The 25,801-nt window shown below is 50.3% G+C and overlaps 1 protein-coding gene across 3 annotated transcripts in view; it reads left to right on the top strand.

Moving 5' to 3' along the window:
• The first annotated feature begins 213 nt into the window (after positions 1-213).
• Dlgap3 (DLG associated protein 3) overlaps positions 214-25,801 on the top strand; it is a 60,748-nt gene continuing 35,160 nt past the window's right edge. Inside the window, exons 1-4 of one of the 3 annotated variants that reach the window (XM_040288349.2) lie at positions 3,945-4,073; positions 4,300-4,408; positions 21,350-21,432; positions 22,918-24,075. In XM_040288349.2, the coding sequence (XP_040144283.2) occupies positions 22,969-24,075 (1,107 nt within the window). In that variant the 5' untranslated portion in view covers positions 3,945-4,073; positions 4,300-4,408; positions 21,350-21,432; positions 22,918-22,968. Of the gene's footprint in view, positions 423-3,944; positions 4,074-4,299; positions 4,409-21,349; positions 21,433-22,917; positions 24,076-25,801 lie in introns of those variants that run through there. The other 2 variants (XM_078025889.1, XM_078025890.1) reach the window with 2 other exon arrangements.

The following is a 25,801-nucleotide window of genomic DNA, read 5'->3' as shown; positions in this document are numbered from 1 at the left end:
CTCCCCAGCGCTGTCGCTCAGCTCGGCGGGTGCTCCTCGTGGACCCGGTGGCCGCCCGCCGGCTGCGACCTGGGCCCTCCTGGGTCCGGTGCGGGGGCGGGGAGCTTGGTCCCCCTCCCGCCCCTCAGCTCCCAGCTCGGCCGCCCTGCGCGGGGGCGGGGGCGGGGGCGGAGCGCGCGGGCGGGATCCCCCCGCCTCCCCTTCCTGGTCCCCGGGAAATCCAGCCTCCGTGGCTTGGCCGCCTCCCGCTCCCGCGCCCGCTGCCGCTCGGCGCTCGCTCGGGGCTCCGCAGCCGGCGCGGCCCCTTCGCTGGGGGCTCCGCAGTGCCGGGTCCGGGTCCCTGCTCTCACGGCCGTCGCCGCAGCGCCCCCCGCCCGGGCCGCCGGCACCATGTAACCCGGCCGGAGCCCGAGCTGGGCCAGGTAAGCCGCCGGGAGGGGTGGGGACGGGGCTGCACTCGCCGCGCCCTCTGCAGCGCCCCCCAGGCTCGGCCCGGCTGCGGCCCGGGCGCCGCCCACGCCCCGGGCTCCGGCGGCCGCAGCTCCGGCCCCGGAGGGGGGAGGGGCTGGGCCTCCTCCGCGGCCCCCGCCCCTGCCCCGGCCTGGAGGCCCGCGGGCCTGACCCGAGGGACGCGCGGGGGACCACACGGACCAAGGACCCGCTCTCCGGGCCCGGGCCATGCCAAGCCGGTCAGCCCCCGCCCAGCCCTTCTCGGGCTGGAGGCTTGGGTCTGGGAGGGAGTAGCTGGTTGGTTGTGGGGGGAAGTCGTGATGTTGGGGAGATCCGGAGAGAAGTTTCCTCTGCAGGTGTGAGTGCGTGTCACTGTGTGTCTGTGGTGAGTGTGTGAGTGTGTCACCGTGTGGGTCTGTGGATGATTGTGTGGCAGAGAGTGTATGTCACTGTGGATGAGTGTGTGTGCGTGCAGTGATTGTATGCAACGAGGGTATTACTGTACATGTGTCTGTAGACATGTGTGTGAATGAGTGTGTGTGTGTTGCCACTGTGTGTGGCTGTGTATGTTTCTGTGAGTGTGTGTGTGCCCGTGTGTGCGTGCCTGTGTGGCTGACTGTAAGGGTCCGGGTATCTGTGGTCTGCGTGACTGAGTGTGTGTGTGTGTGTGTGTGTGTGTGTGTGTGTGTGTGTGTGTGTTGGCTGTGTGAGAATGTATCTGAGCAGGGTTCACTCTAAATTGCCCACACCTGGTCTTTGCCATCCTGTCCCCCCACATTACCAAGTCTTGGTGGGATGTGGCACCTGGAACAGGGAAATCAGACTTCTCAGAGGTCAGATCATCCCTTCTCTCTAGGGACTCCTTATCCTGGACTCAGACAAGAGCCTCATGACACTCCCTACATTGGTCTCCACATTCACCTACCTTGGGGCATCTTCTATGGTGCTACTGGTTGTGTCCTTCCTGCATGCAGGGCTCTGCTGGTGGTGGTGGTGGGCCTGGAGCTGAAGACTGTGTGCCTGTATGTGCTGTTTCTCCTTCTTGGGGCCTGGGAGCTTGTGTCACCTCAGGCCCTTTAGAGCCAGAAGCTGAGGAGGCCAGGTGGAAGTGTCTGGTCTATTGTTAGTCATCAGAGCAGGTGGCTCTCTCCCAGAGTTCCAAGCCCCAAATCTCCAAGTTCTGGGTCATTGGTTCAACCCACTGGCTCCAGGTGTGTCTGTACTGAGCTCCTTGAAGTAATAATAATACAACGCCTCTGTATCAGTCCAGGACTTTTGAAAATGCTCTTCTCTCAACTCTTTATTTCTCCAAAAGCCTTGAGGAACAGGCAGGGCAGGTATCAGGTTAAGCCATATGAAATTTCCAATATCCACGGTTCTATTTTAACCTACAAAAACAGCCATTTCACATGTGTCAAGCTAATATAATGCCAATTCACAGATGAGAATGTTGAGGTTTGAGAGATGAATTCCATTTCCCACAATCACACATTTCTAGTCAGTGGTACAGAAAGACTCCAACTTATCTTTTGTTGACCCAAGGAACTGAACTGGACCAGGGTTAGAGAGTGGCACTCCCTGTTGTGTGCTCTCTGACACTGGGGGCATTGCCCTCCACCTCTGCCCAGCATTTCCTGAATGCTGGGGCTACTTGTGCACCCAGCTGCCAATGCCTAAAAGGGAGAGAGGGAGAAAAGAGGGAAGGGAGGGAGAGGCTTCGTGAGTTGGCAGTGAATCAGGGTCTAAAAAGGGAGCTGGGAGGGCTAGGGTGGCAGGTGTTTCTAAAAGGAACATGAACATAGGATGAACAGCCTCAGACACAGCCCCCGCATCCCCACCCCCACTGCCCCACTGATCTGGCAGGCAGTGCCCACCGCTTTTTGTGCCAGGGGGCTCACGTCCAAAGAGTGAGCTTATATGTAGTTATACAGAACGATGGCCATTGAAGGAATCTTAGAATTGACATGGTCCAAACTCTTAATTACACACTGGGGACCCTGAAGCCAAGAGCAGGGAGTGGATCTGCCCAAGGTCACAAAACAAACTTGTGGGTTCCAAGGCTAGCCTTAGCCAAGGAACTTTCTAACCCCCCAGGTGGCCTTCTATTCCTGAACTCCCCACCCCCATCAAAGCTGAGTATAGGGGATTTGGGGAGAAGTAATGAAGAGTCAATATCTCTAAGGCTGTAGACCCTTTAACCTGGGACTCCTTTCCAAAGAGGGGATGCTAAAGATATTCCTGGGGATGGGGATTCCTAGCCATACCTGCTGCAGAGGCAGGCCAGGGCTAGTCTGAGTTCCTGATGGTAAAGGGGCTGGAGCTGCTACAGGCCTTAGTCCTAGACATTCTTCTGTGTCAGTGCCTGCTGTCAGCAGCTGCCTGGCACCTCACATGTCCTCCAGCTGATGTTGGGGCCTGAGCTGGCTGAGCTTCCCACTGCCCCCCAGTTTCTGGTACATTTTGCCTCTAGCTGGGCTGACACTTCCCTTGGTTTCTGATAGGTAGAAAAACTTCTGGGGCTTATCTGATTTAGGGAGGGTCTATAGTTACTTCTAAAACCTTTCTGATTCAATCTTCCAGGAGTTAAGGGCATATGATGATTATGATTGTCCCTATTTTATAGGTGAGGGGACAGAAATTCAGTGAGAAGTTTCCTATTTGGTTGGTTGGTAGGAGTGAGGGGGTGAGGGAGCAAATAACAGGAGCTTTTGTTGAAAGGGGCTTCCAAAGACTTCCTCCAGTGTCTTACATCCCCATGGTCAGGAAACCTTCCCAGATTCTGATATCATTCCCACTTCGTGGAGTCAAAGCTTTGTCTCCCAGCGGGGGGTGGGAAGAACAGCTGCGTACCCTCCTCTATGCAAGCATTATGTCTCAATTCCCTCTTTATCCACCCCCCTTCCAGTCTGAAGGCTGCTGGCTCAGCGGGCCTCCTGCCGTCTGGGGAGTCTGGGTTTGAGCTGGGGTGAGGCGGTGGCACCATCGTTATGGTAACGAGCTGCCAGCTCATCGTTGCTAATAACTTGTCAGGCCCCTGGGCTTAATGCAGCATCCCTTCCCACCAGTCTTTCTTCCCATGTCACAGACAGAAAAAGTGAGGCTGTGAGGGAGGGGCCTAGAAAGAAAGCAATCTGGGGAGGTAGGTGGCCTTTTCCCTGGGACTGTAGTTAGAGAGCAAAGGACAGGGAGGAGAGGTTGCTTGATTCACACACATAGTCACACAGTTTAATTGCATGGGCTGGTAACATGTGAATGCACTCAGAACATTTTCCTGTAAACTTGTACATGCTAGCTGACATGTTCATGTACTTTTACACAGCAGCCCACAGGCAAGCATACTCCAGGCATCAGAACATGCTTGTGCATGAGTACTGCCTCTGCCATCTGTACATAAGGCACCCAAGAAATCTGGGTTTGTGGGGGTGTCCAGGTATGTGGGTGGGGATCTGATCTTTTTCTGATGCAGCTTCAAAGTGTCTTGTTAACAAAGGGACAGAATGGTCCCAGGGTTCCTTCTTCTCCCTTCCAGTCAAGAGCTCAGAATGGGAGTGGGCTGGGGACAGTGTGGGGGGCCCAAGCTCTTCGCTCCCAAAGGCCTCTGCCTCTGTGCCCTTTGAGTTCAGGTAGCCCCTGCCCCCCTCACTCCGTTATTTCTCATCCTCTTCTCTTCCTGTGTGTAAATATTAAAGAGCTGAGCCTGCAGGGCTGATGTAGACATGGGGAGAGAATGAAATTAAAAAGGATTCCCTCGCCCCCAACCCGACACCCCCGCCCCACAGTCCCCCGCTCCTGCCTCCTCCCCTCTCCCCTCCCCTCACTCAGTGCTTCCACGTTCTCTCCTCCCCCCAGTCCAGATGGGAGCTGGCTCCTTCAGAAAGGGGGCTCAGAACAGGGTGTGGGGAGCTACCTCTTTCTGCCTCCCCCCAGCACATCTGCCTACAGGGCTGGGAGCCCCCACGTGAGTATTTCTTTTATTTTTGGGGTAGTGGTTAAGAAGGAAAGTGTTTTTTAGAACCAGCTGTGAGTGGCGTTGAGAGGCTCAGGGCTGAAAGGAGGTGGGTGGGGTCCTGTCTCTAGGCTCCCTCCAGAAAGCTCAGGGTCGGGGTTTCTTTCCACTCTTGGGACGTAGAGGGAAGGGAGGGGTATCAGGTGCCCCCGGTGGTTGGAAGTGAGTGTGGGAGAGGTAGGGAAGAGGGGCTTTGGCTCTAAAGAAGGTGTGTGGTGGGGAAAGCCTGCTCCTTCCTGGCATTTTTGGGTCTCTGGAGGGGCCGGAATGTCCCTGGGAGCTGTCCCGAGTGCTGAACTGGGTTCTATAGGATTTGCTGCTTAGGAGCTGTCTCGAGTGCTGAACTGGGCTGCGTTCGGGACGAGGATGAAAAGGCGGCCGGACAGTGCTGAAGGCTCCCTAGAAAATTTCTCCCAGATGACCCACTTTCCAAGGGCAGAGTCCTTGGCTAGAAATAAATATTCTGGGGTCCCGTCCGTGGATTTAGGCCTCACAGTTGTTAGTGGTATTTGGAAAAGGGACTCCCCTTTCCCTGTTTGCTCACCCCCCTTCTTCTAAAACCATCCTACAGTTCTGAGGGGAGGAGGGTAGGGATGGAAGATGAAATTGTGGCTGTGAGATCTCGTCCCCTGGGGAAATTTTTAGTGCAACAAGCTCAGGGGTACTTTCACCAGCCTCTCTCCTACTGGGTTCCAAAAGTTCAGGCTCAAGGCAGTTCTAGGTTAAGAGAACTTGGGTCTTGCTGGTTACTCCTGGCGTGGACAGCACTCAGGAGTTCAGGATGATTTTGTTGGTATCCTCATGCTCATCAGACTTTGGAATTCAGGACAGGGACGCTGAAAAATTCTGCAAATCTCTCTTGTGCTCTGCCCATCCCCAGCCCTAGCTCGGAGCAGCATTTGGGAAAGACTTTTGTTGGGGAGGAAGATTTCTAAGCAAAGGAATCAAGGAGTGGGTGGGGTTGTTCAGTGCCATGGAGAAGAGAAGGAGGAGGCTACTGGAGACAGGGCAGTAGGAAAAGAGGAAGATCTGGAGGAGTTAAAATATTCAAATTGAGGGATGAGCTCTGGGTTTCAGTCCTTAGCTTCCCTGGGTATCTTTTCCTCACTAACCTACAGTCAGGGTCATTGCAATTATCTGAGTTCTTCTGCTTTGTCTTCATAACTGTGAAGGGACTAGAGCTAGGAGTTATTTCTCCAGGTCCCTTCCCTTGTCCCAGGGGGATGAGAGCCAAATGTCAGGACATGCAGATGAGATTGTGGGGGAACAACAGGCAGGAGGGGGTGATGGCAGCTCACCTCCCATCCTCAAGAGCACAATCAAATATTCAAATGGGATCCTTCTTAGAGGGAGAGGAAGGAAAGGGTTTCCAGATGCTACTGGGCAGAAATTGGGTGTGGTGGGGAGTTAAAGACGAGGGAGAGATATCTAGGGGATCTCAAACTGAACCAGTTCCTCCCTTCCCAGATGTGACTTCTAGTTAATAAGGAGCCCTTCACCCATCATGTTTTTGATGTAACTCATCAAGATGATTCCTCTCTTCTCTGGCTGCTTGAGAGGAGCTGAGTTTTCTTATGCTGTGGGTGCTGGGAGGTGGTAGGTGTGGGTGTGGGTGCCTGTTTGGGGAGGGGAGGTGTTTGTGCTCTACTCAGCTCCCTTAGTTACATAACAGCTTTGATAAGACTTTACTTTGGAACTGCTGCTACTGCCTGAAGCAGTCACCCCTCCACCCCCACATGGAATGCTGATGTCCACCCCCTTTTCCCTGGCCCCTTGGAGAGTCCTGCTATTCATGATCCAGTGTTCCAGCAGCTGCTTCCCTGCCAGGAGTGTCTGTGGCTTGCCTCCCTGTTCTCTGACTGGCTCCTGTTTTTAAACATTTGCTTCTTTTGTTATTCTAAACCCAGGTCACTCTTTTACTTTTGTTAGCCTCCTGGTCTCCCCTCTCCCTGGGCAGGGCCCTCAGGCTGGGATGAGAGGGGTTCACTGGACATCATGAAGGTCTCCTCTGGGGTAGAAGAAGGGTATCTCAGGAGGTTTCAGGACTGGAGCTAATTCCCTTCCTGCTTCTTCCTCTGCCTTAAGATCTGTTATATCTGTTTTGGAGTTTGGGAGTGGTGGGTCATACCCAGACGTTCTTGGAGGAAGGACTCTGGCATTGATATTTCCCTTTTTAAAATTAAGGGGCTGTATTTTCGGGGGAGCTTCTTGGGTGGGAAGGGATACACTAATTTTGTTGTTACCTCACCCAAGTTGTCTGAGCAAGTTCTGGTTTTTCCATGCATGCAGCAAGGGAATTTCAGAACTCTTCTTTTAAATTGACTTTTTTTTTTCTCCCTGAGAGTGGGTGAGAATGGGATGTGTCCAGGAGTGAGTATGTCCTATTGATAACAGAAATACCTTTCCAAATGGAGAAGTGGGAGACTTGCAAGTTTGCAATTACTTATTAATTGGAGAGAATATGGACTTCTGGTTTGTGGACAGGGGAGGGAATGACCATCCCTGTGAATGGGTCTGTGACTGTGTATATGTACATTTGTATATGTGAGTTTGCTGCATGGGTATAAAAACATTTATGTACATAAGTGTGGGCACACATATACATGCATGTGTGTATGACTTTATGTATGCATGCATATATGTGACTGTGCAGGCAACTAATTAAACCAGTGTGTGTGTGTGTGTGTGTGTGTGTGTGTGTGTGTGTCTCTGGTGTCCAGTGATACCTTATGTGTGAGTGTAAGCATGAATGTGAGCATGTATGTGGGCCACATATATACTGTACATAATGAATCAACAATGTATAAATATATGTACATAAGTTGAGTCGTGCATGTGAGTAAATGTAAGAGAGAGATTAAGAGAGATTAATTCTGATTGAACATTGAGGCTAAAAGTTGTTCTCCCACTAGTTTGAACTTGATCCACTCTGATGCCTATGGCTCTTCTCCAGAAAGCAGGCTCCCTGTAGTCTCTCAAATTCTCAGGTCCTGGAGAGCCAACTATACTCTGCCACTATCCGTAGGCTTCCCCTACTAAGGCAGTACATATGACTGACTAAAATACACAAATCACCAAGGATGGGCTTGAGAATTCTTGGCCTCCCAGGCTGTGGTACAAAGTCAGGTCCAGTTTCTGTAGGACAGTCTGCAGGTATGCACTTGTATGCTGTATCTCCTTTTCTCCACTTCAACTGCCATTGTTTTAAATCAGTTCACCCTCATCCCGATTTCTCACCAAAGTTATCATAACATGTTCCCAACTGTTGTCCATCTTTGCCAGTCCACCTCCATGAATTCTCCCTCTAAAAGCAGCCAGAGTAAGATGAGATCATGACTTTTCAATGGCCTTCCATCTCATTTGGAGTGAAATCTAAAGTGCCTAGTGGGGCCTGAGCAAAGTTGAGTGTTGTGTATAAAATAGGCATCGATCACCTCTCTGATCCTACATGGGCTTCCTTTCTGTTCCATAAAGTACTGAGCACAGTGGCACCCTGAGGCTGCTGCATTTACTCTTTCCTTCAGCCTGAAATGTTCTCCTCCCAGATAGCCACGCAACTTACTCCCTCACTTTATTCAAATCTTCACTCAAAAGTACCATATTTGGATAGGCCTCCCCAACAATCTAACTTAAATAGTCTCTTATCACTCTACCCCTCACCCCAGTTTATATATATATATATATACACACACACACACACACACATACATATTTGTATTAATTTTCAGTACTTGTTACCACCATCATCTCATATATTTGTTTATCATTCCACTTTCCCTGCTAGAATATAAACTTCATGAGAATGGGAGCTTCATATATCTTGTTCATGGCTTTCTCTTCGGTGTCTAGAAGAGTATCTGGCTTAGAGTAGGCACTCACTACATTTGTGTTAAATAAACCAATTGTGGATGGATCAAGGTGGAACAAGAAGCAAGGCAAGGAGACCATTTAGGAACCTGTTGGGACAGCTTTGGTGAGAAATTAGCATGAGAGTAGCCTGATGGCAGTGGTGGTGGAGAAAAGCAGATCCAGTGTTCAAACACACGTGCACACGTGTGTGTGCCTGTGTGTGTACATGTGTATTTTAGCCAGTTATATCTGCTGTGTTAGCAGGGGAAGGCTAAGGAAGGTAAAGGTGTGTACATGTGTAAAATATGTGGTGTGCATGTTACGAACACCCTGTGACAAGCTGGACACCCTCCAGCTAACCCTGGCTGCCATCCTGCCTTCCTTTTGGATCTTGTCACCACCATCCCACATATCCCCACCTCTGCCAGCCAGGCTGCAGAAGCCTGCTAAGTGGAGGCTCTGTGGTTCCATTCCATCAGTGATGTGGAGCGGTTGCCTTAGGGAGCAGGGGTAGGGAGCAATGGGAAGGATCTTAGGAAGTCAGAGCCACTGACAGTCTGAGAGACTCCAAGAGGCATGTGAACCTCCCAGAGGAGAGGGAGGAGGAGGAGGACTGTGGTGAGCTCAGAGCCAGAGAGCTCAGGCATGGCCCAGACTTCCTGAAGCCAGATGTAGTATCCTCCCTGTTCCACTCTAGGCCCTCTCTCCTGGTGGGGAGGGTGCCTTAACCAAGGATAGGCTTGAGAATTCTTGGCCTCCCAGGCTGTGGTATAAAGTCAGGTCCAATTTCTATAGGACAGTCTGGGGTTTGGCAGTAGGAGAGGAATTTCTGTTCATCTCAACTTTGATTATTTTCTTGTCTCCCAAGAGAGGATGGGAAATTAAGTTGTGCTGCAGAATGAGGAACTAAGGTTAGACCTCAGGCAGGACCAATCAGCTGTTTGCCTGAAGGGACTAAGACATACTATGTGGGTGAGCAAAGCTGGAAGGAGGTCTGGTGAGGAAAGGAGGAAGAAATGGGAGTTGTGGGGTAGCCCCACCCCGTGCCACTTTCTGACCTTGGGTGGAAGGGGCAGTCAAGACCCAAGATCCTGTTTGAGAGTTCCTCCTCTAGACCTCCAAGCCTGGAGCTGGGTTGCCTCAGTGCTAACACTCCTTTCAGGTTCTGGGGTGTAGGGGGCCCTTCCCTGCTTTCTCTTTTCTGGGCTAGGGGCCGGGCGCTGCAGCCGCTCCCCTCCCACCTGGGCTGTGAGCATGGGGGTTGGGCCGAAACAGCCGCCAGAGCCGCCCACCTGCCCGCGGTGTCATGGCAACGACTCTGCCCACGTGGACGAAGAGGAAAGGGAGGAGAAGAGAGGAGAGGAGGCATCACGACCGGAGGATGGCAGGGGGCTTCTCTGGGTCCCTTCTGCTGAAGCCCTCACCCCTCTAGCTTGGCCCCAGTCCTAGCTTCCTTACTTCCAAGCCCCCAGGGCAGGGTGGGGCTGGTATTCCTGCCCTGGCCTCCTAGTGTGCTTGTCCTTGGGTGTCCTGAGTAATGACAACCTTGGCCTCCTGCACTGTGGGGCCCTGGCTGGGGTCCTGGGGGACCTGGGGCTTTGGCACATGCCGGTTTCTCCCTCTCTGCCCTTCCTGCAAGTCGGGGATGGTGCCTGGGGCTGAGGGGATGAGAGCCCGACCTACTTCTCTATTTTCTCACTATTTTTCAAAAGGAAAATGACCCACTTTTCAGCCAATCGGACTGGGGCCTGTTCCCAGGCTGATTCCCTGAGCCCCCCTGCCCAGGCCTCTGCCCCATCCTCAGCCTCTTAGACACGTGCTGGGCTCACTTTTTAAGGGAAGCAGGTGCACCTGTGTAGAGGGGTCCCCCCTGCCATCTGTGCCAGGCTCAGGGAGGAACCTGTTCTGAGTGGGGCAGGGGTGGGCCAAGATTGGCTGATCCAGCTTCTATCACCCCTGCTTTGGGGGAGATGCTGTGGACTGCCTCAGTCCCAGGCACTTTGAATGACCTATCTGCCAGCCCCTTACACTCCCAGGATGTATCTTCCATCTCACAGATGGCAGGAAGGGCTGTGGGGAGGGCTCGAGGAGAACCACTTCCCCCTTCTCACCTTGTTTTGCTGGATGGTAGTGGGCTTTTCCCAAACTGCTCCATTTCCAGGTGGAAAGGGAGAGCCTTTGGTGCTGAGAGACATGTCTGTCTGACTGCCTGCATGACAGTTTTTCCCAGAGACCCCTCCTAGAGGATTCTGCCTGTGCCTCTCTTCCCAAGCCCCTCCCCTTCTCTAGGATATTGGTCTGGGCCTCAGAGCCCCCTCCCTCCCTCAGCTATATTGGCCTGGACTGGCTTGGGGGGTGATTAGGGATTTAATTATTTAGTTTCTCCAGCTCAGTAGATTAATTCCATCCATCACAGGCAGACCGAGTCTTCTCCTTCTCTCTGGGCTGCCTGGCCAACCCCAGAGGGAGGGAGCAGCATTGCTCACCTGGGCCTACTATCGGATCTGGGAACAATGGATAAAGTTCTTGTTGGGGGAGGATTGGTGTATGACATTGAGCAGATCTGGGTGCTTAAGAGCTGTGAAATGAACATGTATAGCTCTCGGACGGGGATGAGCATGTGGATGTGTGAGATGTGAGATTTGCATCTGTGGAGCTTCTGTGCACACAAACATCAGTGTGTTGTGGAAGAAAACACACATGTGTAAGGGCCTTTACAGGAATAAGTTTGTGTGTTATCTGTGTACATTATTTGACGATGGCTATATGTGAGAGGACAAATTCTGTGTAAGATGTATATAGATGACTTCATGTCTCTGCAGTTTACCTATACATGAACACGTGTTCAATTGTGAATGAGCAGTCTTGGGAACATATATAGCCACGTGGGAGGGAGGGAGGGAAGGCGGAGGTGGAGCTTTCCTGAGGCAGAGTCCTGAGCCAGGGCCATGGAGTGCCGGCTGCTGGCCTCATCAGACCATTTTGGTCAGGGAGACATGCTATTTTAGTCATGTCTGTTTAGCCTGGGCTTGGTGTCCTGGTGGTTGAAAGTGTCAGGCCTGGATTCAGACACATATTGAAATCCCTCTTCCACCACCTGTGTGACCTTGGGCAATTTTCTTTATATTCTAAGACTCTCTTTCCTCATCTGTAAAATGGGACAATGGGACTAGTGATGGTAGCTACTGCATAGGACAGTTGTGAGGACTATAGGAGGAAATGCATCCAAAGCACTTAACACAGTGTCTGTGTGGTTGTGGGCTTTCAGGGAGCTTGAACTGAATTGAAAGGCACCAGATATTGTCTGTTCAGTGTTTAAATCCAACCTCAGCTCGCATGCCTCCCTGGGCAGGAAACTCCCAGCTCTTCAGCAACTGGGACCAACTTTCCCTGCTGTGAAATTCTGGCCCAGCGACAGGGAGTCATTTTTCTTCCGCCTTCTCCTGTTTCTCCCCCTTTCTCTAAGCATTAACTGGGAGCGCTATTTCTTGATGGCTCAGTTGCTGACCCTGAAAATGTTGGGCACCTACTGGGTGCTTGGTTTGTCCATACAGAGATAGATTGTATGAATCATGGCCTTTAAGGAGCTCATAGTCTGACAACACAGTTACCCTTCTGTGCTGAAGGGAAGTATGGGACCCAAGAGGAGGTAGAACCTTCTGTGTCCTGGGTTGATGGGAAAAGCACTCCTACGGAAGGCTTCTTAGAAGAGGGTGAAATTGAAAGGACAGGTCTTCTATATGGACATTATAGTCTATACTGCTTCCTTTCCCTACATACCCTCCTGTTCTCTCCCCAGATGCCCACTCTCTTCTGTCCTTCTAAGCCCGGAGATTTAGAGAGGAGCAAGGGCTCTGACAACCCTGAGGCTGGGGCAGGGTCTGGCAGTTTCTGGTAGTGCCAAGATTTGAACCCTGCCTTCAGCCAACAAAAGGACCTTCAAGGGACCCTGGGGGAACAGCCCTGTGCTTGATTTCCCTATAGGAGAGGCTCAGAAGGAGGGGACAGGCCTCGCGCTGGAAGTCCCTGACACAGCTCACACAAAAGGCTTATAGGGAAAGAAATATATATATATATATATAAAAATTGGGAACTTGGTAAAATGATGGATATGTTAGCTTAATTGTGGTATCCACTTCATGGTATATAGGTATATTAAAATAATATATCACACACATATTAAATATATGCAATTTCTGTTTTTTTTCTGAAGAGCAGGCCTAGGAGTATCCTGAAAATTGTACTTTTGATGACTTCTTCAGATGATTCTGATTTAGATATTTGAAGAACTGTTTTTCAAATACTGAGTTGATATACAAATATGTACTACAGATGAAAATCAAAATCTTCCGTTGAGTTGTGGTATCCAGAAATTATTAGGGCCACAGAAGGATTAAAACCTTAGCAAGCCACATTTGGTAGAAGAGACACTAAAACACAAAATTGAATAACATTTGAAGAATTTCTTGGAGTTACTAACCTATGTCTAGAAATAAGTCTCATAAGAAATATCGGTCACGATTTATCTAAGGATATAACAACTTAAGAAATGATTGTATTATATTTTCTGGAAAAATTATAAAAAGGCTTATAGGACAGTGTGTTAACCCTGGAGGCAGTTCTAAACTTAGAACCTCCCAGAGGGACTAGATACCTAGGCTGGCGGTAGGAAAGGTTATGATCCTGGCCAAGCACCTCATGCCCAGTGGACCCCTGTCATGGACTTGGACACCTACCTGTTGTTCTCAGGTGGCCCTGCAGGATCATCAGGTCAGGCAATACACTGAAGACCAGGGCAGCACCAGCCCAAATCACATACAAATGAAAGAAGGTGCTAGGGCACTAAAGTCAGGAGTAGCCAATATATGGGGACAAATGTGCCAGTTGACTTGTTGCCACAACCTAAGGAAGTAGGCATCAATTTCCCTATTTTAAGGATGAGAAAATGGAAGCTCAGAAAGAGGAAAGGGGTTGTTCATGGTCACGCAGGTAGGCTGCAGTAGATGATCGGAGGTGGATGATTGTCTCTCTAGTACCCAAGCTGTGAGGTTGCTGAACTTTCCCTTCCAGATCCCTGGAGTTGGAAGAGAAACTGCCAGCCCTGGCTGCAGGGGTTTGGCAGGATCTGTGAATCAAGGGCTTCTAGCTCTCTCAGATGACACCATCTTTGGCCACCTGGGCTGTCCTGCTGTCTCCTGCATGCTCAAGATGTGGGATGTCTTCAGAAAGATCCCAGGCAAACAAATTCTTCAATGCATGAAACAAATGAGTTTTCAGAGTATCCATTTCTGATCCAAACCTCTCATTTGTCCACAACCTCAGCCCAGGGCTGTCTGAGACATCCTCCTAGAGGTCTCAGCTGGGTGTGGTGGCTCATGCCAGTCATCACAACAACTCAGGAGCCTGAGGCATGAGGATGGCAAGTTTAAGGCCAGGCTGGACAACTTAGTGAGACCCTGACTCAAAATAAAAAAGTAAAAAGGACTGAGGATGTAGCTCAGTGGTAAAGCATCCCTGGGTTCAATCCCCAGTAAAAACAAAAACAAACCCACAAAAAGCAAAACCTTGTGTCTAATTCCCATACAGTTAAATTGTTTTTCTTTCATTATCCATAGCTACCCCTCATCACAGTATGGGACATTTCATCTGTATTATCTTTATTCTTATGGCATCACAGTAAAAAGAAGTGACTATTTTTATTCCCATTTGAAAATGGGGAAAGTGACCTTGAGAGAGACGAAGGGACTTCCTTAAGGTTACATGTTTAGTAACTGGCAGAGCTGGGCTATGGACCCTAAAGTTTGGTTCCAGGCCTGGAACTCACAGTCTCTCTTACCAGTTGTCCCTGGCCAGGATCTCTTAGGAGTTCTGGTCCTGGGAGTCTTACTTCTTTACAGATGGAGGCTCCTGGAGAGCTTCAAGAGGGGGAGAATGGACATGTCAGGGCAGCATAGCGGAGAATCAGTTTAGCTGACAAGATGGAGGAGATGGCTGAGAACAGGCTGGAAATGTTGGCCATGATGAGTGAAGCTGATCAAGATGAATTATGTCTTAGTGGGCCTTTGGCCGCCCTGGAGAAGAAGGAGGAAGTTCAAACTTTGCTTTTGGGGTCTCTTGATTACATGGTCCAACTAAAGAAGGAGCTCTGGGACCCAGCAAGTTAGAGTGAGGAGTCCTACTTGGGGCTGGAGGGTGAACCTCGAGTCTTGCTCCTACATACAGCTCATCCATGAGAGCCCTCCTTACAGCCTATTCTTGCCATGAAACATTGGGATGTTGGGATGGTCACCTTTTTTTTCTTCTTACTCCTTCTCTACTACCTTCCCTGTGCAAAAGGGCACATCTTAGGGTAGACCTGGGCAAACAGGATGAGCAGGGCTGGGTTCAGAGGCAGAATTTCAAATACCAAATTTTGAAGATTGTTCTAAAGCCTTTTTTTTTTTTTTTTTTGCAGTGCTGGGTATTAAACCCAGGGCCTCACACATGCTAGGCAAGCACTCTACCATTGAGCCACACCCCAGCACTGTTCCAAAGCCTTTTGAAGGAAAGGTGTGGAGGTCCTTTCTGTGGGCACCAGAAGGTGGGTGAGGCAGCAAGGGAAGATACTTATTCATGCAGTAGATATTTTTTTGAGCACCCATTAGTGCTAGGCATTGTTCTAGATGCTCAGGATACTGCAGAGCATGAGACAGATACAGTTCCTGCCCTTCTGGGTTCTACCATGGTAAGACACACTCTACATGTGTAATGAATGGAGAAAATAATATCAAGGAGCAGTAAGTTCCATGAGGATAATAAAACAGGGTGATGTGGAACGATGTGGGGGATGTGGCTGAACTTTAGTTAGAGCGAGTGGTCAGAGAAGGCCTCTCTGAGCTGAGCCCCAAAAAATGAGACAGAGGAAGCCATGGGAATATCTGGGACAGAGTGTTCCAGCAGAGAGAACATCAAGTGCAAAGCCCCCTGAGGTGGGATTTTCAAAGAGATTATAGGTAGTGTGGGTTATTCACAGGTTGAACGCCATCCAGTGGGTCAGGAGATGCATTTAGACTCAGATCTGCCTGCATGTCTTGAGTGTTTTGGAGCAGTAAACCCATTTTCTATGAAATTCCTGCCCTATGCCCCCAGGAAGAGTTGATGAAATACAGAAGTGAAGGTGAGTGAATAAGACCTCTCTCCTTCCATTCTGTTCCTCCTTCCTCTTTCAAACCTCTCTCCTTCCATTCTGTTCCTCCTTCCTCTTTCTCCACTTTCTGGGGCAGGGAGGATAGGAGAAGGGTTTTCCTTGGAGTCCTAAGGGCTGAGGTCTTCAGCCATGGGACAGGTCGAGGGGTTGAGGGAAGCACGGACAAGGGCACCAGACCAGCAGCTACAGAGATCCTACCACAGGCATCGGGGTAAAGCCAGTGTCACACTGGCCAGGGGGCTCAGGCAGAGGTAGGTGAAGGGAGAGGCCTCTGTGGGCAAAGATGAATAGCCAGGTCAGAGGCCCTGTGTTAGGCTCCCAGTGACTAGCTTATTCAGTGTGGGCACATGGCCCCTGCCACCCAACCAGTCAGGGTTGGGAAAGGGCTGTACAGGAAAACTGAGACAGAATCCTGGCCATATTGGTTAGGTCAGCTCAAGGAAATGTGGGAGATAGGCGAAACCTGAAGCTTTGGGGTCCCGGGGCACACGTGGCTCACCCACAGGCATGGGAGAGCCCAGGCTTGTAGCATCAAAATAAATTCTAGGCCTCACTTGGTCTAAGTTCTGCTCTAATACTGGAACTGGTGTGGGGATGACCTCATGGGCTCCCTGTGATGGGATCGGGTAGGACAGACCCCCAGTGAGACAGCAGCTGTACCCTTTTGCTGAACAATCACGTCAAGCTTGTCACTCTCCCAGAGGCTCCCCGAGGAAGGGGTGAGTCAGCTAATATTCAGTAATCGAAATCTTCGTCTTTGCCCAAGGTGTCACTTTTTCAACCTCTGAGACACTTTGCTAAATGTACCTGGATCCCTGGGTCCCTAGATATGGACAATCTTAGGAACAACTTACCTTTTCCACAGCAGAATACCTTTGGCCTTCGATGGTTTTCACAGAGAGATTAAGTGACCTACCTAAGGTCACACTGTAAGCCAATGGAGGAAGTAAACAAAGCAAAACCACAAATAACGATATCTACCTTTATTGGGTTTTTACCATGTGCTAGGTACAGTGCTAAGGGAATTATATGCTTTCCTTTATTATCCCTCACATCATTAGTACTTTATGATGGCTCTCATACAATCCCCATTTTGCAGGTGAGGAAATAGTTTAAGAGAGGTGAATCACCTGCCCAAGTACACACAGCTAGTTAAGTGAGTGGAGAGGGATTTGAACCCAGATAGTCTGAAGACACAGTCCACACCAGTAACCGCTTTGATCCAGTGAGTTTGTGAGTCACCTCCGTCTCAAGAAAATCAACTGATTTGGCTGGGCAGAGCCCTGGGGGCTAGGGAGAGAAAACACTCTGACTCCTTCCTCTATATCCCTTTTCCTTCCCCCATTTTCCATTCTTTTTCTGGAAGGTAATTGCTTGGGGCAGTGACAACCTCCCTGGCGAATTACACAGCTGGTTTCCCAGTGAGATTTGTAACAACAACCCCGCCAGCCTGGCAGCCCCCAGCAAGTTCCGGTTTAAGAAACTAATTGCTGGATTGTGTAGTTGGTGCTAAATTGGGTAATTTCTTGGTGACGGCATCTGTGCCACTTCTTCCATTCCCAGATAGATTCAAGCTCTATCAGAGAAGAATTTGTCACACAAGGCACCCTCCCAGACTCCTTCGCTTCCCACTTCCCAGCCAGCCACAAGCGACTTACAGAAGTGGCTGCTTTCCCGGCCCAGTGGTTCATCATCTGGGCAGCTCCTTGTGTCCTGGGATAGTGGAGAGATGACTTAGTGCAGTAAAGTGGGGAAAATAATGGCAGCACCCAGAGTTGCCACAGGGCTTCAGAGTGCTTGTTTTATTCTGTGCTCGTCTAACTTTAGTCTTGGCATAAACTCGCCATGCAGGGGAAAAGGTTAAATCATGCACTGGTTTGCTCTGGAGTGTGTGATGTAGGTGAGGTCTTTTGATTGGTTTGTTTGCTAAACAAAAGCAAAAACATCCAAATGCACTATTTCCTTCAGAATGGCATTGGGTAAGTGACTTCTCTGGGCTAACAGCACAGACAGTGGAGAAGTTAAGGCTTTGGAGTTAGGCAGCGCTGGGTTTGACTTCTGGCTTTGCTACCGGCTTCGGCTTTCAGTGTGACTTTAGGATGGTTAATTAGCTTCTCAAAGTCTTATTTTCTTTTTCTATAAATTGGGAGGGGTGGGGATAATCTCCATCTCTTGAAATGGTTTTGGGAATCAGATAAAATATCACAAATGGAAGGCTCTAAAAAGTCTCTCAACAAGCATCTGCCACGTGCCAGGCACTGTGCTAGGTGCTGGGGAGAGCACAGCCACTGAGACGGACAAGATTCCTGCGCAGAACTTGCATTCTAGCAGGAGAGACAGGTGATCTCGGAATCACACAAATTTAAAATGGTAACGATGTAAGAGCCAGGTCCGTGGTGCCTTGAGAGCAAACAGCAGGGGGATCTGACCTACTCAGGGAGGCCAGAGAAAGCTTCCCCGAGGAAGCAACCACTGGGCTGAGATCTGAAGGGAATGCAGGAGGCAGCAAGGCAGAGGTGGGCCAGAAAAGCATTGGGGACAGTGGGAATAGGCCCCATGATGTGAAGGATCATGGAACTGAAAAAAGACTGGCATGGCTGAAGCAGAGAGAGCAAGGAGTGGGCATGTGGTGAGAGGATGTCGGAAAGCAGGAAGGGACACACCGTGCTGGCCTGGTCAGACAGGTGAAGGTGCTTTATCCTAAGCATCATCAGGAAGCCAGTGAAGAATTTAAAGCAGAGAAGCCACATGATCAGATTAGCGTTTCCAGATGATCATTTGGGTTGGAGAAGGGTAAGAGCTGAAACATGGAGACCAGTTGGGAGACTTTTGCAGATGTACAGGCAGAAGGTGGTGTTCGGAGGTGTAGCTGGATTCGTTCGTAGCGCTTTCTGCTGCACATGCAGAAAATCTGGCCCAGGGAGGTTTAAAATAGAGTTCATTCCCGATCACAGCAGGCCTGGGGAAAGGCAACCGCTTGTGTTGCTTCCTGGCTCCTTGGTGCCAGGACTAACATCCCTGCCATTGCCGAGGGCTTTCTCTCACGGTGGCAAGATCGCTACCCTCATTCTGGCCATCGTTATTTTATTCTGGCCAAAAAGAAGGGGAGGAAAGATGGCACTAGCAAGCTCCATCCTTTTTGTGACAAAGGCAAAACAATTTCCCAGAAACCCTCACCTAATTTTTATGTTTTGTTTTGAAGTCCTGAGGATTGAACTTGGTGGTGGGCTACCACTGAGCTACATTCCTAGCCTCATTTTTTTTTTTTCCCTAAGACAGGGCCTTACTAGGTTGTCCAAGCTGGCCTTGAATTTGATCCGCCTGTCTCAGTCTCCTGAATAGCTGAGATTACAGGTGTGGCCACAGTGCCTGGCTCATCATATGTTCATGTATATATATCGTTATTCAAAACTGAATCACGTGGCCTGAAGTTACATGGGAGGCTGGGAAAGGGAGGAGGTTAGGAATGAGTTTTAGCTAGTCAGCCAACAGTGATTGGTGGCAACAGAAATAAATGGGTACATTTATTTTTAGGAAGCAGAATCCATAGGACTGGGTGATAGATTATGAATCTCTTCCTCACTTGTTTTTCCTTTCCCTAGATCATGTCTAGTATGAGTAAATGGCTGTGCTGAAGAGAGGTGCCAAAATAGTGGGGACAGAGGGTGAAGGAATGTGGCTGTGAAGCATAATATATAGGAATAAATCAGTTGATAATGAATTTTTTTTGTTTAGGAAATCCATAAATTAGATATCTTTTCCCCCCAGTAACTTGGATTTTTTAAAATACCCTTTACTGTTTGGACACTGAGGAATTCAGAATTCCAAAATAAATGCCTCACATGAGACATTACATTGCACGATATTTTAGAGTTTATAAAGTGGTTTTGTATGCATTGTGTCATTCGATATGCACTGAAGTGAGCAGGGATCTCTACAGAGAAGTTGGGTCACTTGTCTGGGTTGTATACCTTCTGGTCTTGAGACTGTGCTCTTTCCACTAGACAGTGCTGCCCTGTAGGACATGGGTCAGGGAGCCAGAAGGGTCTGTATGGAGAGGAGTAACTGTAAGGACTTATCTCCTCTGAGAATACAGCCAGGAGAATATGGATCAATTTTAAAGAGACTGAAGTTTGTAAAGCTCTTGATCACAGCTTACCTATGTGAAGCTGGATACAGAGAGCAACTGAGAACATCTACCATTGGGAAGTTCAGTGTGAGATTCCAGCTTAATAGGACTGCAAACCAACCAAATGGGATTGTGTGCAGCTCTACCAAAGTGGCCTTTGGTGCTCTGCATCTCAGACATGGGTCCTGCCTGGGCCAGGAAGAGGAGTGAGCCATGGACAAAGGACCCAGGCTGTCAAAGCTTCTATCCAAGGTGTGAAACGTTTGCAAGTGCTTTTCCAAGTGCCTAGGAGGCAGCCATCTTGGTCTGAAGTGCCCTCTGTTACCCCAGGAAAGGGCAGTAAAAGAGAAGAATTGTCATAGATCCAGGCAGCTGATATCTGTGAGGTCATCCCAGTCTCTCTCCAGGCAAGATAACCAGTAGCCACTTCAGTTCAGTTCCCAGGGTGAGCTTGGAGCTAGGCAGATCTCACACTCTCCTCTATGGAAGATTCCCAGGAGACTCCACAATCTTCTTCATTGTCTCACATCCCTCAGGGTCAGGAAGTTCTTCCTGATGTCTGACTGCGTCTCTTCACTACTATTAATCATGCTTGCAAAGCTAGCTCTTCTTCCTGACATCCCTGTGTCTAATAATGGCATCATTAGTCTTCCAGTCACGGCTGCTGCAAACTTCAGAGTCGTCTTCCTTTCTGACTCCCTCTCTCTCCTTCCCACTGTTCTCCAAATCCTGTCTTTCTACTGGAACTTTCTCTTTATTTGTACAACTCTTCTGGCTTGTGCTTGCCTTTCCTCCATTGGGAGTTATCTCCCCTCCACCTTTGTGAAATACACAGCCATCTTATACTCTAATTCGGTACCCTCTTCTCTGAGAAGTCTTCCTTGATTTCTCTCTACTGAATGGTCTTGCTCTCATCTGAACGAGCCTAATATTTTGGCACCTCTCTCCAGCACAGCCATTTACTCATGTACTTAGTGTATGTTTATTAAAGATTAGGTCTGAGCAAAGCCCTAGATTAGATTCTAGAGATCCAGAGATGAATAGGACTTGGTTCCTACCCCGCAGAAGACTATACTGGAGGGGAGGAGAAAGAAATGGCAACAATTTCAGTGCAGTGTGATAGTTGTTTCATGGGGCCACCCTGGGTGTTATAAAAGCCCAGTAGAGAGGCATAACCCAGAATGAGAGTACAGAAAGTCTTCAAGGGAAGGTGGGGCTTAATGTAAGTGTTAGCTGGGGTTGGGAGGTTTGGGGCAGGTAAAAGGAAATTCTAGGAGGAGGGAACAGCTCATGTAAAAATATAGGGACCTGAAATAACTCTGTCATACGAAAGGTTGTTCCCTGTTAAACTATAGACCCCTTGAGGACAGGGATCACATTTAAATTACCTCTATACAAGTCTCATTCAGAGTTTTACTCATGGTAGCTGCTCAAAATGTTTGTGGAAGGCAGCCATATTTAAGGGCAGTGAAAATGCTGTGGCTCAGCACCATGGACAGATCACACAGACACCTGCAGTTGGAGGTAGTCCAACCTGTGAGCTCATTTGCATGCATTTGCATAATGAAGCCAACCTCATTTCCCTGGGGGTCTGAAGGCTCTGCATCATGGGGGATCCAATCAGTCTTGGTTTTGGGGGTTGGGAAGGGAAACTGTCAGGGCCAGAGACCAAAGGACTTCAGAAGAATCTCTTTTCTCTTCTGCTGACCACTTCTTTCTTTTCTGTTAGGATCCAGTGGTCCTGAGCCTTCTGAAGTTAGGATTCTGCCTGGTGGTGGGGATCCTGGCATCAAGGATGGGATACCCCGGATGGTGAGTGGTAGGAAATTCTGGGAGATGGGATTAGATTCAGGTTCTCAAATCTGAATAATTGGAGTTTGTGTAGCCTTACTATTTTGAGCTCCAGTTTCTCATGGTAAGTGTGGATAATATCTGCATGATAGGCTGTCAGTGGGGTTAGGGTGTTAAGTATGCACAGTACCTGGTAAATAGGAAGTGTTTAGGAAGTAGTATGAGATTAACTGTGAGCAGGGTTTGGAAGAAGCCTGAAACAGGGTGGGTGTGGGGAGGTGGTGGTGGGAGGAAGGGAGATGGAGTCTCAGAGGTGCTGCTGTCTGGAGTCTTCTGGATTGTCATCCCCTCCTAGTCAGCAGATGGCCCAGGACATGGTCTGGGATGAGGGAGAGCTCCGTCTGCCAGCTCCTTCGTCCCTGTCCTTCCTGCTGTCACCCCCTCCTGCCATAGCTCCTGTCCTGGCAGCTCCTGGAGTTCTGATTGGAGGCAGCTCTTGCTGAGAGTTGACCTCTCTGTCTGTAGCCTTGGCAGCCTGGGATGGGGGCCAGGGACACAGGTTCCAGACCTTCTTCTTCATCACCCCTCTGCCTTGCCAGCCCACTGTTCCTAGGAGGAGGAACTCCTGGGTTCCAATCCCAGTTTAGGATTCAGATACTACCTGTATAGCCAGCATCCCTGCTCTATGGCTTTTCCTCCCTCCTTGATTCCCCCACCCCCACCCTAGTGGAAAGAAGCTGTGGGAGGGGGTACATGACAAAAGGGGAAATTTCACTAGAGAATATTTGGAGCCCAGAATATTTCCCCGAAGAGGCCTTTCATGCTCATAGAGGGTGGGAGCAGCCACAGCTTCTGCATAAGCTGGCAGCCCCAGTGGAGGAAACAGGAGGAGTCATCTCAGGTTTTCCTTCCTGTCTCAGTGATGGGGGTGGGGGAATGAGCCTGCAGCCAGATGGAAGGAACTGGGTGTGGAAGGAAGGGGAGGGATTTTTCTGTGAAATGGTGCTAGATATGTAGATTTGAGTCCAGTGTTCTCTGGTCACATGGCTGGGAGCTGTGACCCTGAGGCCTGGCACCTATGGTAGTAGGCTGTGGAGTAGGGTTGGGACAGGTGTAGAGTTCTGGATCTGTTTGCCTAAACCCAGCATGTTAAAAGTTAGTCCACCTAATGACTGGTTTCCTTGACTATTTGGTGTGTTTGCTGTGGATTTCCTTTTGTTTTTGATAACCTAAGGATATTTAAAAACCCATTTGGCTGAGAGGATTTCCTCTTGTGAATAACTATATATCAAATTTGCAGCATTTGATGAATGATGGGATTATTTTGTGTCCTTGTGTCTTTGTCTGTTTTGACTATTTTAAGGACTTTTCAGCCCATTTGTGGAAAAGTAGTACAATTAATCACAATAAATTGATACCTAAAGGAATACAAGACTGCCTAATGAAAGATGGTTTTAGGTGAAGTAGCTTGTTCGGTTTGAAACCCATTTCTCCCTATTTTCCCAGGAGGTTCCTGGGGCCTGGCCCCCAACACTATGAAGAGCCTTTGCTGAGGCCATGAGGGGTTACCATGGCGACCGAGGCAGCCATCCCCGCCCAGCCCGCTTTGCTGACCAGCAGCATATGGACGTGGGCCCAGCTGCCAGGGCCCCATACCTGCTGGGCTCCAGGGAGGCCTTCTCCACCGAGCCCCGCTTCTGTGCCCCAAGAGCTGGCCTGGGACACCTTTCTCCAGAAGGTCCCCTGAGCCTGAGTGAGGGGCCATCAGTAGGCCCTGAGGGAGGGCCAGGGGGGGCTGGGGCAGGGGGGGGGAGCAGCACCTTCCCCAGGATGTACCCCGGCCAGGGCCCCTTCGACACCTGTGAAGACTGTGTGGGCCACCCTCAGGGCAAGGGTGCCCCGCGCCTGCCTCCCACACTCCTGGATCAGTTTGAAAAGCAGTTGCCCGTTCAGCAAGATGGCTTCCACACGCTACCATACCAGCGAGGTCCAGCAGGGGCTGGGCCTGGGCCAGGGCCAGGTTCTGGCACTGCCCCAGAGGCTCGAAGCGAGAGTCCCAGCCGCATCCGGCACCTGGTTCACTCTGTGCAGAAGCTCTTTGCCAAGTCCCACTCTCTGGAGGCACCTGGAAAGCGGGACTATAATGGGCCTAAGGCCGAGGGAAGAGGTGGTTCTGGGGGAGACAGCTACCCTGGCCCAGGCTCTGGAGGCCCCCACACCTCCCACCACCACCATCACCACCACCATCACCACCACCATCAGTCCCGGCATGGCAAGAGGAGCAAGAGCAAGGACCGCAAGGGGGATGGGAGGCACCAGACCAAGGCCGCCGGCTGGTGGAGCTCCGATGATAACTTGGACAGTGATAGTGGCTTCCTGGGGGGTGGGCGACCCCCTGGGGAGCCTGGTGGTCCCTTCTGCCTGGAGGCTCCAGATGGGTCCTACCGGGACTTGAGCTTCAAGGGACGCTCAGGCGGGTCGGAAGGCCGCTGCCTTGCCTGCACTGGCATGTCCATGTCACTGGATGGACAATCAGTCAAGCGAAGTGCCTGGCATACCATGATGGTCAGCCAGGGCCGGGACGGATACCCCGGGGCCGGGCCGGGCAAGGGGCTTCTGGGTCCGGAGGCCAAGGCCAAAGCCAGGACTTATCACTATCTGCAGGTGAGGCTTTGTGGGGGTGGGGAACAGGGTCCTCAGCCCTCACCAGTCTTGTCAGCCAGGAAACAGGGAAAGGGTTGGATGGGAACCAGCTGACCCTCTGATGGAGGACACGAATGCAGAGAGGTGCCACTTGCCTCACTGTGTCACCCTGAGCCCCTGTTGGGGCTTTAGTTCCCCAGTTTGTGCAGTGCAGGGGCCCTTCTTCTGATGATGCACATCAATGCCAGGAAGACTTCTCACTGACCTACTGTTTTGGACAAGGTGTGCTGACCTCTATCTTATGAGATTGGAGGCAGAATGAGGTTGAGAAAAGGCAGTGCATAGCGTGAAGCTCTCTGACCCTAGCTGCCCTTTAGCTTGGAGGTTGACAGTTGGAAAACAATTCTCCTGGCCCAAAGCCTTCTCCTGAACTTTACTGCTCAAATCAGAGTGGTCCAGATGTTTGAATATGAAGGCCAGTTTCCAGTATATGCTTCTGCTGAGGTTTGTCATTCTTGGGTACCTGTGGTGGGAAAGCCGGTGGGGGCAGGGTGGCGGGGTATGGAAGAGCCTCGGGTCACTGTCTTGTGAGTTTTCCTAGGCTGAGGACATGCTGAAGTCTGAGCCCTGATTTAATTCCAGGTGGTGTTGGGAGTGGAGTTTCTGACAATAATTGGCATGCTCTCCCCATCCTGTTTTACTATCTCTGAGGCCTCTGCTGGCGAGGCTAAGAGTTTTGACCTCTTCTGATGGACCCTTCATCGCACCCTCTGCCAGCCCAGTCTGTTTTATTGAGCTCTCCTGTACTTTTAGAAGGAAAAGTCAATAAAAGTTCTGGAGGTCCAGCAGACTTAGGGTTATCTCCTAAACCCACATTCCTCATAGATGATCAATCCACATTCATTCATTCCATGAGCATTTACTTTGTGCTCAGATGGGTACAGAGTTGAAGACATAGACGCTGCTTGTGAGAACTCACAGTTTAGGAGGAGTGGACAAGGAAGCAGCTGGAATAGAGTATGATTGGCTGTGACAGAAGAGAGTCCTGGGCACCATGGGGACACAGGAGTCCCCTCACCTACCTGGTGATGGTGGCCAGGGGTGGCTTGAAACAGCTTCTAGGAGGAATGTCCCCTAAATGGAGTGTCAGCAGAGGAGTTGGAGTTATTTGAGTGCAGATTAAAAGTGTTCCAGGAAGAGACTACAGGCTGTTCAGAGGTGTGGAGAAGTGAGCCTGCATGTGTCTTTTGGGTGTTTTCAGCCTTGCTGGTAAGTTGTTCACACATTAAGGTTCTCCTGGGGAAACTCTTGAAAGCCCAGAGGAGAAAATAGGGCCATTGTGGAAGTAGAAAGGGACTTCTGGGATTCGGGACTTGTGGGTTGGCCTTGGATTGCCTCCTCCTGGGTAGGAAGGTGCTCTAAGCTGAACTTTGAAGGATGCAGGGAGGGAACAGCCACTATTCCTCCCCCATAACCGAGCCCTTGCCATCCCTGGAGGCCTGCCACCATTTTGCTGCTCCCCGCTGCTTTTCCAGGGCTGCCCTGACCTCCCTGGGGGCTTCCTTTTTAACATGCACCTCACAGTGTCCTGCAGAGGAGCGAGGAACTCTGCAGTGGCTACGGAGTGGGAGCCCTGCAGTGTGGCCGAGCCTGCCCTGGCTGGCCCATCTGCTGACTTATCTGCTGCTCCCCTCTGTACAGCATGGGGAAAGGGAATGGTCCTCAGGGTCTGGGATTCCAGGGTGTC

Source organism: Ictidomys tridecemlineatus, chromosome 11 (genome assembly GCF_052094955.1).
Source record: "Ictidomys tridecemlineatus isolate mIctTri1 chromosome 11, mIctTri1.hap1, whole genome shotgun sequence".
Classification (NCBI taxonomy): Eukaryota; Metazoa; Chordata; class Mammalia; order Rodentia; family Sciuridae; genus Ictidomys; species Ictidomys tridecemlineatus.
Note: the sequence above shows the minus strand (reverse complement) of the source record. Positions and strands in the feature narration are given on the sequence as shown.